We start from the raw sequence: 21242 nt of genomic DNA, 5'->3' as shown, positions 1-21242 counted from the left end.
TGCCACCTCTCAGCCCAGCTCTGCAGCTTATCTATGTCCCTCTGTAACCTGGAACATCCTTCCGCACTGTCGACAACACCACCGACTTTAGTGTCGTCTGCAAATTTACTCACCCACCTTTTTGCGCCCTCCTCTAGGTCATTGATAAAAATGACAAACAGCAACTTGTAACTGAACTCCATTCTGAACATTTCCCATCAACCACCACCCTCTGTCTTCTTTCAGCTAGCCAATTTGTGATCCACATCTCTAAATCACCCTCAATCCCCAGCCTCCGTATTTTCTGCAATAGCCTACCGTGGGGAACCTTATCAAACGCTTTGCTGAAATCCATATAGACATCAACTGCTCTACCCTCGTCTACCTGTTCAGTCACCTTCTCAAAGAACTCGATAAGGTTTGTGAGGCATGACCTACCCTTCACAAAGCCATGCTGACTATCCCTGATCATATTAATCTAGATGATTATAAATCTTGTCTCTTATAATCCCCTCCAAGACTTTACCCACAACAGACGTGAGGCTCACCGGTCTATAGTTGCCGGGGTTGTCTCTGCTCCCCTTCTTGAACAAAGGGACCACATTTGCTATCCTCCAGTCCTCTGGCACTATTCCTGTAGCCAATGATGACATAAGAATCAAAGCCAAAGGCTCAGCAATCTCTTCCCTGGCTTCCCAGAGAATCCTAGGATAAATCCCATCAGGCCCCGGGGACTTATCTATTTTCAGCCTGTCCAGAATTGCCAACACCGCTTCCCTACGTACCGCAATGCCATCTATTCTAATAGCCTGGGTCTCAGCATTCTCCTCCACAACATTATCTTTTTCCTGAGTGAATACTGACGAAAAATATTCATTTAGTATCTCGCCTATCTCTTCAGACTCCACACACAACTTCCCATCCCTGTCCTTGACTGGCCCTACTCTTACCCTCGTCATTCTTTTATTCCTGACATACCTATAGAAAGCTTTTGGGTTTTCCTTGATCCTACCTGCCAAATACTTCTCATGTCCCCTCCTTGCTTATCTTAGCTCTCTCTTTAGATCCTTCCTCGCTACCTTGTAACTATCAAGCGCCCCAACTGAAACTTCACACCTCATCTTCACATAGGCCTCCCTCTTCCTCTTAACAAGAGATTCCACTTCTTTGGTAAACCACGGTTCCCTCGCTCGACGCCTTCCTCCCTGCTTGACCGGTACGTACTTATCAAGAACACGCAGTAGCTGTTCCTTGAACAAACTCCACATATCCAGTGTGCCCAACACTTGCAGCCTACTTCTCCAACCTACCCCCACCAAGTCATGTCTAATGGCATCATGATTGCCCTTCCCCCAGCTATAACTCTTGCCCTGCGGGGTATACTTATCCCTTTCCATCATTAACGTAAACGTCACCGAATTGTGGTCACTGTCCCCAAAGTGCTCACCTACCTCCAAATCTAACACCTGGCCTGGTTCATTACCCAAAACCAAATCCAAAGTGGCCTTGCCTCTTGTTGGCCTGTCAACATATTGTGTCAGGAAACCCTCCTGCACACATTGTACAAAAAACGACCCATCTAATGTACTCGAACTATATCTTTTCCAGTCAATATTTGGAAAGTTAAAGTCTCCCATAATAACTACCCTGTTACTTTCGCTCTTATCCAGAATCATCTTCGCCATCCTTTCCTCAACATCCCTAAAACTATTTGGAGGCCTACAGAAAACTCCGAACATGGTGACCTCTCCTTTCCTGTTTCTAACCTCAGCCCATACTACCTCGGAAGAAGAGTCCCCATCTAGCATCCTCTCCGCCACCGTAATACTGTTTTTGACTAGCAGCGCCACACCTCCCCCTCTTTTGCCTCCTTCTCTGAGCTTACTAAAACACCTAAACCCCGGAACCTGCAACATCCATTCCTGTCCCTGCTCTATCCATGTCTCCGAAATGGCCACAACATCGAAGTCCCAGGTACCAACCCATGCTGCCAGTTCCCCTACCTTATTTCGTATACTCCTGGCATTGAAGTAGACACACTTCAAACCACCTACCTGAACACTGGCCCCCTCCTGCGAAGTCAAATCTGTGCTCCTGACCTCTATACTCTCATTCTCCCATACCCTAAAACTACAATCCAGGTTCCCATGCCCCTGCTGCATTAGTTTAAACCCCCCCAAAGTGCACTAACAAATCTCCCCCCCACGTTGAAAGATGCCCTCGTACGAACGGGATATGGCGCTCGACTCATCGATCGACAGTTCCAACGCGCCACAGCAAAAAAACGCACCGACCTCCTCAGAAGACAAACATGGGATACAACCGACAGAATACCCTTCATCGTCAAGTACTTTCCCGGAGCGGAGAAACTACGACATCTTCTTCACAGCCTTCAACACGTCATCGATGAAGATGAACATCTTGCCAAGGTCATCCCCACACCCCCACTACTTGCCTTCAAACAACCGCGCAACCTCAAACAAACCATTGTTTGCAGCAAACTACCCAGCCTTCAGAACAGTGACCGCGACACCACACAACCCTGCCATGGCAATCTCTGCAAGACGTGCCAGATCATTGACATGAATACCACCATTACACGTGAGAACACCACCCACCAGGTACGCGGTACATACTCGTGCGACTCGGCCAACGTTGTCTACCTCATACGCTGCAGGAAAGGATGTCCTGAAGCGTGGTACATTGGCGAGACCATGCAGACGCTGCGACAACGAATGAATGGACATCGCGCGACAATCACCAGGCAGGAATGTTCCCTTCCAATCGGGGAACACTTCAGCATTCAAGGGCATTCAGCCTCTGATCTCCGGGTAAGCGTTCTCCAAGGCGGCCTTCAGGACACGCAACAACGCAGAATCGCCGAGCAGAAGCTTATAGCCAAGTTCCGCACACAACCGGGACCTGGGATTCATGTCGCATTACATTCATCCCCCACCATTGGCCTGCGAAATCCTACCAACTGTCCTGGCTTGACACAATTCACACCTCTTTAACCTGGGATTACCCCATCTCTGGATCTGTAAAGATTGAATCACCTGCTAATGCTCGCATTCCAAGAATTGTCTGGCACTTTGAATCTGTCTATATATATGTTTCTGGAACATACCTCTTCATTCACCTGAGGAAGGAGCAGCACAGTAACAGCACAGCACAGTTGGGGTGAGCACTGTAAGAAGTCTTACAACACCAGGTTAAAGTCCAACAGGTTTGTTTCGATGTCACTAGCTTTCGGAGCGCTGCTCCTTCCTCAGGTGAATCCATAGGAACGGAAGTAAGGCCATTCGGCCCATCGAGTCCACTCCACCATTCAATCATGGCTGATTTCAACTCCATTTACCCGCTCTCTCTCCATAGCCCTTAATTCCTCGAGAAATCAAGAATTTATCAACTTCTGTCTTAATGACACTCAACGTCCCGGCCTCCACCGCCCTCTGTGGCAATGAATTCCACAGACCCACCACTCCCTGGCTGAAGAAATTTCTCCTCATCTCTGTTCTGAAGTGACTCCCTTTTATTCTAAGGCTGTGCCCCCGGGTCCTAGTCTCCCCTGCTAATGGAAACAACTTCCCTACGTCCACCCTATTTAAGCCATTCATTATCTTGTAAGTTTCTATTAGATCTCCCCTCAACCTCCTAAACTCCAATGAATATAATCCCAGGATCCTCAGACGTTCATCGTATGTTAGGCCTACCATTCCTGGGATCATCCGTGTGAATCTCTGCTGGACCCGCTCCAGTGCCAGTATGTCCTTCCTGAGGTGTGGGGCCCAAAATTGCTCACAGTATTCTAAATGGGGCCTAACTAATGCTTTATAAAGCTTCAGAAGTACATTCCTGCTTTTATATTCCAAGCCTCTTGAGATAAATGATAACATTGCATTTGCTTTCTTAATTACGGACTCAACCTGCAAGTTTACCTTTAGAGAATCCTGGACTAGGACACCCAAGTCCCTTTGCACTTCAGCATTATGAATTTTGTCACCGTTTAGAAAATAGTCCATGCCTCTATTCTTTTTTCCAAAGTGCAAGACCTCGCACTTGCCCACGTTGAATTTCATCAGCCATTTCTTGGACCACTCTCCTAAACTGTCTAAATCTTTCTGTAGCCTCCCCACCTCCTCAATACTACCTGCCCCTCCACTTATCTTTGTATCATCGGCAAACTTAGCCAGAATGCCCCCAGTCCCGTCATCTAGATTGTTAATATATAAAGAGAACAGCTGTGGCCCCAACACTGAACCCTGCGGGACACCACTCTTCACCGGTTGCCATTCCGAAAAAGAACCTTTTATCCCAACTCTCTGCCTTCTACCTGACAGCCAATCGTCAATCCATGTTAGTGCCTTGCCTCGAATACCATGGGCCCTTATTTTACTCAGCAGTCTCCCGTGAGGCATCTTATCAAAGGCCTTTTGGGCGTTCCCACAGCTCCCCGCGGCAGCAAGATGGCGGACGTGCTGGACCTTCATGAGGCCGGAGCCGAGGATTTCGCCATGGACGACGAGGGGGACGAAAGCATTCACAAACTGAAGGAGAAGGCCAAGAAGCGGAAGGGACGAGGTTTTGGCTCAGAGGAAGGGGCCCGGTCCAGGCTCCGCGAGGACTTCGACTCTGTGGAGCAGGATGGTGATGAGCCAGGGCCACAGCGCTCTGTTGAGGGCTGGATCCTGTTTGTGACGGGGGTCCATGAAGAAGCCACGGAGGAGGATATCCACGACAAGTTTGCTGAATACGGCGAAATAAAGAATCTGCACCTCAATCTGGACCGACGCACAGGCTACCTCAAGGGTTACGCTCTGGTGGAGTACGAGACCTATAAAGAGGCCCAGGCAGCGATGGAGGGGCTGAATGGCTCCGAGTTGGCGGGTCAGCCCATCAGTGTGGATTGGGGCTTTGTCCGAGGACCTCCAAAAAGCAAGAGACGGAGTGGACGCAGGAGGAGCCGGAGTCCGGATCGGAAGCGACGTTGATGTGGAATGGAGCGAGAGCCGCTGGGGAGGCGGTGGCGGGGGCTGGGATTGGGGTGGGGGGGGGCTGCTGAATAGGGATGTGTTTTATGTCTGGGCTGCGTTGTGTTTTGTACCGACCTCTCTTTTTGATTTGCTGGTGTGTCTGTGATCTGCATTTTGCTGTTTGTCACCAATAAAACTCGTCAATTGGACCTTCCTGAAAAAAAAAAGAAAAAAAAAAAAAAAAAAGCTCTTTTGGAAGTCAAGATAGATAACATCCATTGGCTCTCCTTGGTCTAACCTATTTGTTATCTCTTCAAAGAACTCTTAACAGGTTGGTCAGGCACGACCTCCCCTTACTAAATCCATGCTGACTTGTCCTAATCCGACCCTGCACTTCCAAGAATTTAGAAATCTCATCCTTAACAATGGATTCTAGAATCTTGCCAACAACCGAGGTTAGGCTAATTGGCCTATAATTTTCCATTTTTTTCCTTGTTCCCTTCTTGAACAGGGGAGTTACAACAGCGATTTTCCAATCCTCTGGGACTTTCCCTGACTCCAGTGACTTTTGAAAGATCATAACGCCTCCACTATTTCTTCAGCTATCTCCTTTAGAACTCTAGGATGTAGCCCATCTGGGCCCGGAGATTTATCAATCTTTAGACCTCTTAGTTTCTCTAGCACTTTCTCCTTTGTGATGGCTACCATATTCAACTCTCCTGAATTGTTGGGATATTACTCATGTCTTCTACTGTGAAGACTGACGCAAAGTACTTATTTAGTTCCTCAGCAATTTCCTTGTCTCCCATCACTACATTACCAGCGTCATTTTGGAGCGGCCCAATGTCTACTTTTGCCTCCCGTTTGTTTTTAATATATTTAAAGAAACTTTTACTATCATTCCTAATGTTACTGGATAGCCTACCTTCATATTTGATCCTCTCTTTCCTTATTTCTCTCTTTGTTATCCTCTGTTTGTTTTTGTAGCCTTCCCAATCTTCTGACTTCTCACTACTCTTTGCCACATTATCGACTTTCTCTTTTGCTTTGATGCATTCCGTAACTTCGTTTGTCAGCCATGGCTGCCTAATCCCCCCTCTGATAACCTTTCTTTTCTTTGGGATGAACCTCTGTACTGTGTCCTCAATTACTCCCAGAAACTCCTGCCATTGCTGTTCTACTGTCTTCCCCACTAGGCTCTGCTCCCAGTCGATTTTCATCAGTTCCTCCCTCTTGCCCCTGTAGTTACCTTTATTTAGCTGTAACACCTTTACATCTGATTCTACCTTCTTTCTTTCAAATTGCAGATTGAATTCTACCATATTATGATCACTACCACTCGCTGTCTTCTTTCGGCCAGCCAATTCTGTATCCAGACAGCCAAATTTCCCTGTATCCCATGACCCCTAACTTTTTGAATGAGCCTACCATGGGAACCTTATCAAATGCCTTACAGAAATCCATATACACCACATCCACTGCCCGACCTTCATCAATGTGTCTCGTCACATCCTCAAAGAATTCAATGAGGCTTGTGAGGCATGACCTTCCCCTCACAAAGATGCTGACTATCTTTCATCAAACTATGTTTTTCTAAATAATCATAAATTCTGTCTCTTAGAATACTTTCCAATATTTTGCTCACCACAGACGTAATACGACTGATAGGTCTGTAATTCCCAGAGATTTCCCTATTCCCTTTCTTGAACAGGGGAACAACATTCGCCTCCCTCCAATCATCCGGTACTACTCCAGGGGAGAGTGAGAATGCAAAGATCATCGCCAACGGCGCAGCAATCTCCTCCCTCACTTCCCGTAGTAACCTTGGGTATATCCCGCCAGGCCCAGAGGACTTATCTATCCTGATGCTTTTCAAAATTTCCAGCACATCCTCCTTCTTAATATCAACCTGTTCGAGTCTATTAATCTGGTTCACACTGTTCTCATGGGCAACAAGGTCCCTCTCTCTAGTGAATACTGAAGGAAAGTATTCATTTAGGGCCTCCCCCATCTCCTCAGACCCTAGGCACAAGTTCCCTCCACTATCCCTGATCGGCCCTACTCTCACTCTGATCATCCACTTATTTCTCACATAAGTGTAGAAAGCCTTGGGGTTTTCCCTAATTCTTCCCGCCAGGGCTTTTTCATGCCCCCTCAGTCCATTTTTGACTTCCTTCCTGGCTACCTTGTAACCTTCTAGAGCCGAGTCAGATGCTTGCTTCCTCAACCTTACGTAAGCTTCCTTCTTCCTCTTGACTAGCAGCTCCACTTCGCTTGTCATCCAAGGCTCCGTCACCTTACCATTCCTTCCTCGTCTCAGTGGGACAACTATTCAGCACTCGCAGCAAGTACTCCTTAAACAACCCCCACATTACTGTTGTGCATTTCCCCAAGACCAATTGTTCCCACTTTATGCTCCTCCGCTCCTGTCTAATAACAGTATAATTTCCCCTCCCCCAAGTAAATACCTTCCCATACTGTCTATTCCTATCCCTCTCCATGACTATGGTAAAGGTCAAGGAGTTGTGGTCACTGTCACCGAAATGCTCTCCCACTGAGATATCTGACACCTGGCCTGGTTTGTTGCCGAGCACCAAGTCCAATATGGCCTCCCCCCAGGTCGGCCTATCTACATATTGAGTCAGGAATCCTTCCTGTACACACCTGACAAAATCTGCTCCATCCAAACCATTTACCCTAAGGAGGTTCCAGTCAATATTAGGAAAGTTGAAGTCACCCATGACAACAACTCTGTTACTTCCGCCCTTTTCCAAGACTTGCCACTCAATCTGTTCCTCTATCTCTCTGCTGCTATTGGGGGGGTCGATAGAAAACTCCCAATAAAGTGACTGCTCCTTTCTTGTTTCTGACTTCCACCCATACTGACTCAGTAGACAAACTGTCCTCAACTACCTCCTTTTCTACAGCTGTGGTGCACTCCCTAATTAACAGTGCCACTCCCCCTCCTCTTTTACCTCCCTCACTATTCTTCTTAAAACATCTAAACCCCGGAACATCTAAAAGCCATTCCTGCCCCTGCAAAATCCATGTCTCCTTAATGGCCACAACATCATAGTTCCAAGTACTGGTACATGCTCTAAGTTCATCTCCCTTATTCCTGACACTCCTTGCAGTGAAACAGACACACTTTAACCCTGAGTGCAATTTTGCCCTATCAACTGTCTATCCTTCCTCCCAGACTTAGTGCCAGAGACCTGGCCGCTCGGGCCTTCTCCCGGTAGATCATCCCCCACCCTCACCCTATCCTCAGATCCATAGCTCTGGTTCCCATCCCCCTGCCAAACTAGTTTAAACCCTCCCGAAGAGCTCGAGCAAACCTCCCACCCTGGATATTGGTGCCCCTCCAGTTTAGGTGCAATCCGTCCTTCATGTACAGGTCTCACCTTCCCCAGAAGATATCCCAATGATCCACATATCTGAAGCCTTCCTTCCTGCACCAGCCCTGTAGCCACGTGTTCAGCTGTACTCGCTCTCTGTTCCTTGCCTCACTTGCACGTGGCAACGGTAGCAATCCTGAGATCACTACTCTGCTTGTCCTGCTCTTTAGCTTCCATCCTAACTCTCTAAAATCACTTTTTAGATCCTCATCTCTTTTCTTAGCTGTGTCGTTGGCGCCTGCATGCATCACGACTTCTGGTTGCTCCCCCTCCCCCTTGTAAATCCTGTAGACTCGATCCGAGACATCCCTGGCCCGGGCACCCGGGAGACAACATACCTTCCGGGAGTCTCGCTCGGTACCACAGAATCTCCTATCCATTCCCCTAACCATCGAGTCTCCTATCACTATTGCTTTTCTATTCTCCCCCCTTCCCTTCTGAGCCACAGAGCCAGACTTAGTGCCAGAGACCTGGCCGCTAGGGCCTTCTCCCGGTAGGTCATCCCCCACCCCTCCCAACAGCATCCAAAACGGTATACTTGTTTTGAAGGGGAACGGCCAAGAGGGATCCCTGCACTGTCTCTCCCTTAGTGACTCCCTGGTTGGCAAAGACCCACCTGGAAACGCTGGGGCTCACTTCATTCAGTATGTGGGAGGCTTGTTTTCTCTCAAACAAAAAATCTAAGGTGGCTAACTGTATGCAGTCATGAGGATTTTGACTCGACAGCTCAGGATAATGATAATTTCACCACTGCTGTACTTCCAGAAACTCAACTACTTTTAAGCTGCTTTGGTAGGAAGTGGGTAGGGAAGTGGGGTTGAGGCAGAAAATCAGCCACTGTTATATCGAATGACCGAACAAGTTCAATATGATCTGCTCCTGTTTTTTATGTTCTTATTTTCGGTCTGTGTGTTGAGGTCGAATGAACATAGAACATAGAACGATACAGCGCAGTACAGGCCCTTCGGCCCACGATGTTGCACCGAAACAAAAGCCATCTAACCTACACTATGCCATTATCATCCATATGCTTATCCAATAAACTTTTAAATGCCCTCAATGTTGGCGAGTTCACTACTGTTGCAGGTAGGGCATTCCACGGCCTCACCACTCTTTGCGTAAAGAACCTACCCCTGACCTCTGTCCTATATCTATTACCCCTCAGTTTAAAGCTATGTTCCCTCGTGCCAGCCATTTCCATCCGCGGGAGAAGGCTCTCACTGTCCACCCTATCTAACCCCCTGATCATTTTGTATGCCTCTATTAAGTCTCCTCTTAACCTTCTTCTCTCCCACGAAAACAACCTCAAGTCCATCAGCCTTTCCTCATAAGATTTTCCCTCCATACCAGGCAACATCCTGGTAAATCTCCTCTGCACCCGCTCCCGCTCCAAAGCCTCCACGTCCTTCCTATAATGCGGTGACCAGAACTGTACGCAATACTCCAAATGCGGCCGTACCAGAGTTTTGTACAGCTGCAACATGACCTCCTGACTCCGGAACTCAATCCCTCTACCAATAAAGGCCAACACGCCATAGGCCTTCTTCACAACCCTATCAACCTGGGTGGCAACTTTCAGGGATCTATGTACATGGACACCTAGATCCCTCTGCTCATCCACACTTCCAAGAACTTTACCATTAGCCAAATATTCCACATTCCTGTTATTCCTTCCAAAGTGAATCACCTCACACTTCTCTACATTAAACTCCATTTGCCACCTTTCAGCCCAGTTCTGCAGCTTATCTATGTCCCTCTGTAACCTGCTACATCCTTCCGCACTGTCGTCAACACCACCGACTTTAGTGTCGTCTGCAAATTTACTCACCCACCCTTCTGCGCCTTCCTCTAGATCATTGATAAAAATGACAAACAGCAACGGCCCCAGAACAGTTCCTTGTGGTACACCACTTGTAACTGAACTCCATTCTGGACATTTCCCATCAACCACCACCCTCTGTCTTCTTTCAGCTAGCCAATTTCTGATCCACATCTCTAAATCACCCTCAATCCCCAGCCTCCGTATTTTCTGCAATAGCCTACTGTGGGGAACCTTATCAAACGCTTTATTGAAATCCATATACACCACATCAACTGCTCTACCCTCGTAGAGGCTCACCGGTCTATAGTTGCCGGGGTTGTCTCTGCTCCCCTTTTTGAACAAAGGGACCACATTTGCTATCCTCCAGTCCTCTGGCACTATTCCTGTAGCCAATGATGACATAAAAATCAAAGCCAAAGGTCCAGCAATCTCTTCCCTGGCCTCCCAGAGAATCCTAGGATAAATCCCATCAGGCCCTTATCTATTTTCAGCCTGTCCAGAATTGCCAACACCTCTTCCCTACGCACCTCAATGCCATCTATTCTAATAGCCTGGGTCTCAGCATTCTCCTCCACAACATTATCTTTTTCCTGAGTGAATACTGACGGAAAATATTCATTTAGTATCTCGCCTATCTCTTCAGACTCCACACACAACTTCCCATCCCTGTCATTGACTCGTCCTACTCTTTCCCTAGTCATTCGCTTATTCCTGACATACCTATAGAAAGCTTTTGGGTTTTCCTTGATCCTACCTGCCAAATACTTCTCATGTCCCCTCCTTGCTCGTCTTTGCTCTCTCTTTAGGTCCTTCCTCGCTACCTTGTAACTATCCATCGCCCCAACTGAAACTTCACTCCTCATCTTCACATAGGCCTCCTTCTTCCTCTTAACAAGAGATTCCACTTCTTTTGTGAACCACGGTTCCCTCGCTCTAAGCCTTCCTCCCTGCCTGACCGGTACGTACTTATCAAGAACACGCAGTAGCTGATCCTTGAACAAGCTCCACTTATCCAGTGTGCCCAACACTTGCAGCCTACTTCTCCAACCTATCCCCCCCCCAAGTCACGTCTAATGGCATCATAATTGCCCTTCCCCCAGCTATAACGTCACCGAATTGTGGTCACTGTCCCCAAAGTGCTCTCCTACCTCCAAATCCAACACCTGGCCAGGTTCATTACCCAAAACCAAGTCCAACGTGGCCTCGCCTCTTGTTGGCCTGTCAACATAGTGTGTCAGGAAACCCTCCTGCACACACTCAGGAAACCCTCCTGCACACACTTGAACATTGGGTTATTTAATATGGGTATTAAATATTTTTTCTATTTCTTCTGAGGAGGCTCTGCATCGACATACAAACCTCCTTGTTCGCTCAATTCTTCTTTTCCTGCCTTGACATAGATTGAAATTCTTTCAGCTTTTATACTTGTCATGCAGAGGGTTTACGGAAAAAAGATTTATATTGATACTAAAATGTCCCGTGGTCGTGAAAAGCTCCAAGTACTTCACAATCATAGAATCTGGGACTGGTTTAGCTCAGTGAGATAGACAGCTGCTTTGTGATGGAGAACAAGGAGCAGCGCGGGTTCGATTCCCGTACCAGCTGAGAATTCGGAATTCTCCCTCTGTGTACCTGAACAGGCGCCGGAATGTGGCGACTAGGGGCTTTTCACAGTAACTTCATTGAGTGTTAATGTAAGCCTACTTGTGACAATAAAGATTATTTATTTATTTTATTTATCATAGAATTTACAGTGCAGAAGTAGGCCATTTGGCCCATTGACTCTGCACTGGCCCTTGGAAAGAGCACCCTACTCAACCCTTTCCCCATAACCCAGTAACCCCACCTATCTTTTTTTTTGGATACTAAGGGTAGTTTAGCATGGCCAATCCACCTAACCTGTACATCTTTGGACTGGGAGAAAACCAGAGCACCCGGAGGAAACCCACGCAGACACAGGGAGAACTGGCAGACTCCGCACAGACAGTGCCCAAGCCGAGAATCGAACCTGGGACCCTCGAGCTAACTACTGTGCTACCGTGCCGCCCATAAAACAAGATGATAATGATTAAATAACCAGTTTGTGATGGAGGGATAAATAATCGCCAGGATGCCAACGACAATTACCCTGCTCTTGTTCAAAATAGTGCCATGGATCTTTTACACCAACTTGAGAGGGCAGATCAGGTCTCAGTTTAATGTATAATCTGAAAGACAGCAGGGGACAGACCAGGTCTTGGTTTAATGTATTAGCTGAAAGACTGCACTTTCAAAAGTACAGCACTCCCTCAGTACTGTATTAGATAATCCACTGGGAGTCTCCCAAATTCCCACTGGCTGCCCTGCAACCATTTAACATTGCTTGGAGGTGGGACTACCACACCTCTGGAAAAAGTCCACCTTGGAGAGCAAGTTGGTACTCCCAACAGCACCCCATAGAGTGGCCAATTAAGGGCCTCAATAGGCCTTGCGGTGGGCAGGCCACCTGAAGGTTCTCCCTTCCATTTCAAGGACACAGCAGCAGTGAAACATATAATCCAGCCCCAAGTCTTGGAGTGGGACTTGGACCCACAATCTTGTGACTTAAATGTGAGAGTGCTATGAACGGAGCTATAGCTGCAATTGTAAACATTGACAGTACTTAAATGAACCATGTCCATGCCATGTCTTGAGTACGCAATTGTAGAGTGATGTTCTATCAATAGGGCCACCATTAACCAGAAGTTAATTTGGAAGGACAGCTTTTGAATTGGCGTTGTAATGTATTATCCAATCCAGATTTTGGATTTGACACCACACTCTGATCATCAGAAATGAAAGAGTGTAACTGCAGGAACCAGTCAGTATTACTAGTCTGTGAAAGTAGTTTGCAGAAATACCTTGAACTATTCTGATATGTGTGTCCTGAGCAATTGCCGTATCTGAGGCTCACTTGCCCCGAGTCAAAAGGTTTGTGGGTTTAAGTCTCATTTCATAGTCAAGGAGGTGCTGCACTGTTTGAGGTTCTGCCCATTCAGATGAGATGATGAATTGAGGCTGTTTCTGCCTCTAAGAATGTGAAAGTTCCCATGACACTATTTAAAAAGGCAAAGGTGGGGGGGGGGGGGTTGTGTCTGAGTTCAATCCCTCAATCAGCATACTAAACATAAATTATCAGGTTATTTAGCTTGTTGCTGTTTGTGGGGCCTTGTATGCTAATTGACTGCCTTATTTCCCTGAAATATATTGTAATTCTACTTTAGAAGTACTTAATTGGCTGTGAAGCACTTTTGGATGCTGCGAGGATGTGAAAGGCACCAAATTAACACAATTTTCTTCTTTAACTTGGGTACACAGATTTAGCAGCGAGGCTATGAGAAGTCTGAGTGCAGAGTAGCATAAGGTAGCCCCAGAAACACAAGGATATGGGGATTTACTCAAAGGTATGACAGATGATGGGAGTTGCTCTGGAAAGTGATTAGATAGATGATTTGTTAAGGACACAATGTGTTTTTGTCCTTTGTGTAGGAATTATTGAAGATAACTTTTAATTGTTGGACAATGCCTCTAAGGTAAGAGCATATTTATGCCATACACCTTTTTCTTTCATACAGGCAGTTTCCAGCCGCTCTGGAAGATTTGCATGAAGCCGTGAAACTTTGTCCAAATAACCGTGAGATACAACGTTTATTGATACGAGTCGAAGAGGAGTTCAGGCAGATGCAGTATGGTCAGCAGATGCAGTATGCACAACAACAACAGCAGGCTCAGCGAGAAGACCTAGACTCTATGCATGAATTATATGACGAGGAATATTTGGAGCAGGAGTTGGACAATGTCTCTGTTGGCTTACAGACAGAAACAAGACCAAGCCAAGGGCTGCCTGTTACCCAGAGTCCACCTTCTTCCCCTGCACACCGCGAGCCCTGCTACCGATCCAGCTCGCCTCTCAACTCCCACCAAGTCTTTGACTACAGACCAAACCCTTCAGTCTCCTCTCCAACTCGGCAGGGGTACCAGTCCACATCCCCATCGCTTTCTCCTACTCATCAGAATTCTCATTATCGGCCTAGTCCTCCACCTACCTCCCCTGCTCATCAAGGGTCTTCATACCGCTTTAGCCCACCCCCAGCGGGTGGGCAAGGCAAAGAATATCAGTCCAGTCCCCCGCCTTCACCATTACGTAGAGCCCCACAATACAGAGCTAGTCCTCCTGCAGATAGCATGAGTGTATATAGGCCTCAGTCTGGCTCGCCAGTTCGGTATCAACAAGAATCCACCATAGGTCAGCTTCCTGGAAGGCCAAAGTCTCCTTTGTCCAAAATGGCCCAAAGACCCTATCAGTTATCTCAACCTCCATCAGGTTTACCCCAACAAGGGCTTAGATTACAGCCAGCAAAGGCCCAAATTGTACGCACTAATCAACCCAGCTCTGCAGTTCATTCTAGCGCTGTTATACTTGGTGGAGCCTATAACCAAGGGCCGCACTTCATGAGCACTAAACATCAGTCTTCAGTTGATATGGCTCCTACGCAAAGCCGCCTGGTTTACCAGTCTGTAATGGGTGGAGTGGTGGCAGACAGCAGACCTGTGCAGCATGTGCAAGCCAGTCTCAGTGCCGGTGCAATAAGCAATGTTTGCCAGCTTTCAGGAACAGTCATGACAAAAGAGGATCACAGCCAAAGACCCTCTTCTGCCTTCCGAGGAGGGATGAGGTATGGCCAAACTCCTCAGATTGGCCGCAGTCAGTCTGCTTCCTATTATCCTGTTTCCCACTCCAAGCATGAATTAGAAAGGTCTTCTGTGCCGTCCAGCCAGATTGCATCTCCAGATGTATCTCATATGATCAGGAGAGCACTCACTGTGAATCCTCCGGAAATCAAACCTCACCCACCAACGCCTCGACCATTGCTCCATTCTCAAAGCACTGGTCTTCGTTTCTCCCCCTCTAACAACAGCCTTTCTTCTAGCTCCAATGTAGTGTCTTCATTCCGCCCTTCTGCCTCCATCCAACAAATGGAGATTCCACTAAAACCCTCTTATGAAAGTCGATCTTGTGAAGAACAGTCCCCCATCTCTCCAACACAAGGTTACCCTGGAGATTCTGGTCGTTCCAGAACCACGCCTTTCATGGGTATAATAGATAAAACAGCACGGATACAGCAGTACACACACATGCACCAGCAGAGCCGGACATGGGCTGTATCCTCTGTTGACACTGTCATCACCAGCCCCACCTCCTCCGGAGGGGTGTCCCCCCAGTCTGGCTCCTATAGTCCACCCCCAGTCAGTCATATTGCTTTCTTCAATAAGACTAACAATGCCCAAAATGGTCACCTAATAGAGGATGACATGTGCGTCTCCCATGGGAAGCTGACCAATGGATCCCGGGCAGAGATTTTGGAGAGGGTTAGTCAGGTTCCCTCATACCCAGATGTGAAGGTGGCTAGAACATTGCCTGTTGCCCAGGCATACCAGGACAGCATATATCGGCAGCTTTCCAGAGACTCGCGACAAGGGCCAACGTCACCTTTAAAACCAAAGAGACCATTCGTAGAGTCAAATGTATAAAGTGAATTCTCTAGATTCTAAATCCCATGTTGTGAGCAGGTTTACAATCAAACTCCTTGCTCATGTAGCCACACAGTGCACTGTACAATGAAGCTGCTTCCACTTACATATGAAATAAGCCAGAAACTAAAATAGTGGGTTCAGTTCCATTCCGTTGCTTAATTATGATTAGTTTCTAACTTTTCTAACTGGTGTAAAAAAAAATTAAATGTCGAGGGGGAAAAAGTTGATATGAATATCAACGTATGAATGCTTAAATGACGAATGTTTAGACTAATGCATTATCAGGTCAGTTCACGTTTTTACTTTACATAAGGTAGGTTAACATATACTTATGGGTAATTTTATTCAGGCTTTTTAAAGAAGTCTGACGCATAAGTTACAATAAGGTGCAGACAATGACATTTATTTTCAAAGACACTGCTGTGATTTGTACAGCTTGTAATCAGTTTACTTTGATTTATATGTAATGGGTGCATTGCATAGAACTGTCGGTACGTTTCCAGAACCTCAGATACCAATCTGCATTTAACCTTGAAATCAGTTCTCTGCACTAGCATGGGATCAGGACTAATTTACCTTCAGAGATAAACAGTGAGTGGTTGCTTAAGCTGCAAGGTCATTCTGTTTAATACTGTAAATGTTGTATGAAGTTTTGCTCTCTACGGACCTGTAGTTAATAATATTTAAGAGTATTTTAAGTTAAGTCAACTTGTATCAGGTAATTTTTTAAAAACTTATTTTAAACCAGGTGCAACTATTGTTGAATTGATGAATAGAAGGGGACATTCCCAAAACAAGGAATATTTTCCCGCAGGCATTCTCTCCCTCCTTTGCCCTACCTTTGACAGAAGAGCCACAGAAACCCCAGGAAAAGGGGGCGGACACTGTTTTTCTGAGGTCTCAGGGCTGTTCTGAATGAGTGGGAGAATGCACCCAGGATGCTTTCCATGTTTTTACTGGCTAGTTTCTCCATCTCTTGCATTGACTGCAGTGTTCTGTCCCATCTCTCTTGAAAAGAAAACCAGTCATTCTTATGAAAATTTGTTTGTTGTTTTAGCGTCAGCACTGGAACACTTTTGCAATTCAAACCCCATTTATGTCCTACAGCAATTGCAAACATAATTGCCTTAAAATTTCTAATACAAAATAATTGTAAAAAAAAAGTTGCAAACAAAATTTGTGAAATGTTTGGTCCACCTTGGCACTTCGTATTCCCAATATCCTAAAATTTAAAAAGTAAAATTTGCTAACATGCTGATAATTTTGAAATGTGCATCATGAAAGGAACGAGAAGACAAACACCTGTTAATAGGACTGTCGTCTTTGTAACCTGTGTCATTTTGAAGTGTTATTGAATACATTTAGCAGTAATCCTCAATCAGATTAGGTTGCACTGACCAAAAAGCTGCAAATTCACACTAAACCTTTTTTTCCTGCCCTGCCTTTGTTTTAGCAATGTCACTTTCCATGTAAAGGTTTTAGGATCCCAGCCTTGAGATTCCACTTGCACTACCTTTTTAGGACAGAATGAACGCCCCAAGCAGAACTAGTCTTGTTTTGGCCCATTGCTCTTCCAATCTAAAAAGACGCATGAACATTTAATAGTGTATTCATCTCTTAAATGTGGATTTATACAACATATTGTACATGAATTTGAATTAAGATAGGTTATTTGTCCCAAGTAACATCCCGGAATTAATTTTCAACTTTATTCTGCATAATTCTTTTAATTATCTCCTTCCCCTACCTTTTGTTTTTGTATCTATTTCTAAGCAGAGTGTGGACTCCAGATATCCTGATTTGAAAGCTGAACCACAGTTGCTGTGGAATGAATTGGTATGATCATGCCTTGGCTGATTAGCATCTCCAGGTCTTGCCTGTTGGGAAGCATTTGTCTTCTGCTTCCCACTACCCCTCCACCTATTCAATACCAGGAATTCATTTCTATCAATATTGTTCCAAGGTGCATCATCTTCTCTCCTTTTTGTAAGCAGTATTTTAACCCATTTTTATCTTTCATTCACTTCCCTCCGTTTCTCAGTTTATTTTTCTGGACATCATTTGTGAGTTTGCTTTTTACCCTCCTCAGTTCTATCTATTTCACTACCATATTTGGAAATGTCCCCCTAATGCACTTCAGATAAACAAAGTTATAGGAAGTCATGTTGGCATTGAAATACACACAGGCAAAAAAAACATTTAATCACAATGTGCAGTTCCTTGATTACACCAACACATTACTTCACGGAATTCTTATACAGAAAATGTTTCATCTGTATTTCCTGTATATGAGTGCACTTTATCGTTAACCTTTATATACTGGAATGATAATCGTGACTAGTGTTCTCATTAGGAGATATACAGTTGTGACCTTTGGTGTATGTCACAGAAAAAAGCAAAATGCTAACTTTGTAGCACAAATGTTTTGCTGTAAATAAATGTCACAATGTTGGGCACTAATTCAGTATCCCTCAAATGCTCTTCCTTGGAAACTCCCAACAGCGCACAACTTAACTCTCACTTTCACCATGTATATATTGTACATAAAATAGAAATGGTACATGTTACCTGAAATACTTACAAAAATCAGTCTACTACCATGTGCCTCGGATAGTTTTGTAGTACAGTATTCAATAGTGGAAACCCCCACATTACATTGATGAGAAAAGGTGTGTAAAGTATGCTGATTACACACTTTGGTGTTTATGAATCTAGATGAGAACAGCACAATTAAACATTGAGGATGAGAATTTGGATTTCCTGTCTGCAAATTCTATCACTCTGGACAAAAGAAACTTAATTTGCAAGAGTTAGTGAGGAGAGATGAGAGGATTAGACTCCTAAAACTGCCAGGGAGATGGATGGTGCAGATGGTTTTCTTAACTCTGACCTGACAAAACTCATAATTAGCAGCAAAGTTTGTTTTGTATTCTTAATAAATCCTGATCACGCTAATTTGGCTTGATCTGGATTTCAAAACCTCTTTAGGGCCCATTATCAATAAAATATTGCTCAGCAAACTAACCAAAAACCTAATTTGGAGTTAAGTTGTGTTGGTTGACTGTTTCCTCTAGCCTGCAGCTTTTTAAAATCACAGGACCTTGCTAACTCACCGGTTTCACTGCAACTCCCTATTCTTGTTGCCCACATCTCTAGCTATCTCTAAACAGACCAGTTAATATGTAGCATAATTCTAGTTATTAAAGTGCAGATTTACATATGTCTGGCGGGGTCTTGCAGTTTGTGCTGAATTAACAGTTGTTACTTTTGTTGGCCCAGCTGTTTCAGTAATAGTTCAATTATGTAACTTGTGGTCAGTATGAACACCATACACTCCTAATGCCAGCAGAGCCATGGGGAATTGCACTTCAACAGGGTAACTGAAGGAACATTTTAGAAGTAAAATGTGATTGAATTTAACTTTCTGGCCTACTTACAGAACACTGAATTGTTGTTATATAATGCTATAATTTACTCTTAATTTATGCTGCTTAGCATTGAAGTTACTGACCGCTCCTGTTATAAAAAAAACACACCCTCAGCAACAGTATTTTCATAATATACCATACATCCTTCCAATTTCTCCAGTGATGTTTTAACTGAAACAAATTATTGGGCATTAATGCTTTAACTTCTTGGTTTCTAAGATGCAAGTACATTCAAATTAAATTCAGTAAACGTACTATGTAATTATTGGCTTTTTAAAAAATGAAAGTGCAGAAACCCTTTAGCACAATGATAAGAGAGGAGGAGGTGTAAAATCAAGCCTTTATAGACCAACGTTGGTGTCTTAAAATTGTCAATGACTCACCATGGAGAAACTGGTTAAACCTTGTAATATGCAGTGTTGGAGAGCTACTTAAAACATTCAGGAATTTACTATTTAAAAAGTGCCATGATTTGAAAATGTAATTTAGTAAGTACATATCTATAGATATCTTACTAATCATCTGTTGCTTTTATCTCTTTCTCTCTCATAGTTCCAAAGTTTAGTATTTGATATTTGAGCTGGCTTATTTTCCACATTCAGTATAGAGTTGAGGAAGTGAAATTAAAATATTGGGGCAAGGTGCAATACATAGTTCATGGATATCGATTGTCAGACCTTCACCAGAATTAACACATTCAAAATAGCAGTGTGAGTTTTCAGGACATTGTTTGTTGAACTGTACATGTAAACCTTCATTCTGATTTTAAATATGGCTATATATATTTACAGTTAAGATTAGCAAACTTAATTGTAACACTCTGGGTAGATAGCACACTTCAGACCTAAAACAGCCCATTTGGATTTCTCCAAAACAGAATACAATATCTAGCAGGAATTAATCTTCTTTCATAATGAGGAGTGCAATGTTATTTTATTGTTGAGTAAATAGATACAGAATCAGCTGCGGCAGGGATGCATGTAGGTACTTTTTTCTCCCCTTGAAAATGATAGAACAGAATACTAAACATTTGAATGTAATTGCAGAAAATTATATTGTACCATGTGTCATTTCTGTGTGGATCCATGGATTCCTTTATTTTTTTCCTGTACTGTTAATAATGCACCAAGAAGGCATCTGTACACAGTGAGACACCAGCTGGGGAACTGTATAAAAAATCTTTGGTTTTCTCTTGTGTCTCTGTCTCTCTACCCATCTCTCTCTCTCTCACTCTCTCTTTCCCCCTCTTTTGATGTAAAGAAGTTTTCTCTGTATATTATAAACTGCATGTTTTGTTCCAGTTACTGATTAATAATTACAAAAAAGTTGTGATATTGTATCCAGGTCGCCCTGGGCTGCGGCCCTTTTCATATTTTGGATGGAGATTTCTCTTTGCTGTATTGCTTGCTGAGCAGAGTAATATTGTCTGTACATGTGGGCTGTGAGTTAGTGCAAAAACAAAACAAAAAAATTAAACGAATGCTTCTGTTTTTATTTTTCATTTACAGATTGTGATCTGTTCAATTTACTGTATGAAAATACTGTACCTATTTATAAATGGTTAACACTTCAAATTAAATGAAACACAACTGCCTAACTTTCATTCATGGTTATTTTTGAAATGTATATAAAGTGGTATAAATTATCCAGAATCTCACCAGACATGAAAGAAATGTTGAGGCACAGAACAAATTCTACACGATCAACGAGATGAACGTAAATGTAAGTATTAGCAACTCCCATGCCTTCATTCTTACTAGACCTGGTTAATTTTCCACAGGGAAAACTAATCTCTAGGAGTCTTTGTACTCTGTGTGGTGTTCTTTGTGTTGATCAGATCCTAGGATGGTTGGCGTAGTGTTCACAAAGACCACAACTAGCTTTTATATTAAACAAAGCTAAAAAGTTATTTACATTACTTAATATAAACAGTTATGGACCAGGGTTTAGAAACTCCAAAGTGTATTATGAAGTTCACCTGACCTATAACTTTTATGTTGAATTTGGCTAGGATGAGCACAAAAGCCCTCGCCTCAGGTGTAGCATACAGCAATAATGTTTTATCAATTACAAACATAAAGACAAACCC

The 21242-nt window shown here is 44.3% G+C and overlaps 2 protein-coding genes across 20 annotated transcripts in view; both read left to right on the top strand.

Moving 5' to 3' along the window:
• The window catches only part of tanc2a (tetratricopeptide repeat, ankyrin repeat and coiled-coil containing 2a), a 1428811-nt gene extending 1408055 nt beyond the window's left edge, over positions 1–20756 (top strand). For 17 of the 19 annotated variants that reach the window (XM_072486954.1, XM_072486971.1, XM_072486961.1 and 14 more), the window contains one exon: positions 13766–20756. In XM_072486954.1, coding sequence (XP_072343055.1) covers positions 13766–15722 — 1957 coding nt within the window. In that variant the 3' untranslated portion in view covers positions 15723–20756. The remainder of the gene's footprint in view (positions 1–13765) is intronic. The other 2 variants (XR_011937462.1, XM_072486970.1) reach the window with 2 other exon arrangements.
• On the top strand, positions 4421–5000 carry LOC140398359 (RNA-binding protein 8A). The gene has a single exon (XM_072486952.1). The coding sequence runs from the start codon at positions 4446–4448 to the stop codon at positions 4968–4970; it is 525 nt and encodes a 174-aa protein (XP_072343053.1). The 5' UTR covers positions 4421–4445; the 3' UTR covers positions 4971–5000.
• Positions 20757–21242: the final 486 nt, after the last annotated feature.

The sequence above is a fragment of the Scyliorhinus torazame genome, chromosome 21, assembly GCF_047496885.1.
Source record: "Scyliorhinus torazame isolate Kashiwa2021f chromosome 21, sScyTor2.1, whole genome shotgun sequence".
Classification (NCBI taxonomy): Eukaryota; Metazoa; Chordata; class Chondrichthyes; order Carcharhiniformes; family Scyliorhinidae; genus Scyliorhinus; species Scyliorhinus torazame.
Note: the sequence above shows the minus strand (reverse complement) of the source record. Positions and strands in the feature narration are given on the sequence as shown.

Bases quoted from the DNA above. Each gene is read 5' to 3' on its own strand.
- LOC140398359 (XM_072486952.1), top strand. From the start codon at position 4,446: ATGGCGGACGTGCTGGACCTTCATGAGGCCGGAGCCGAGGATTTCGCC.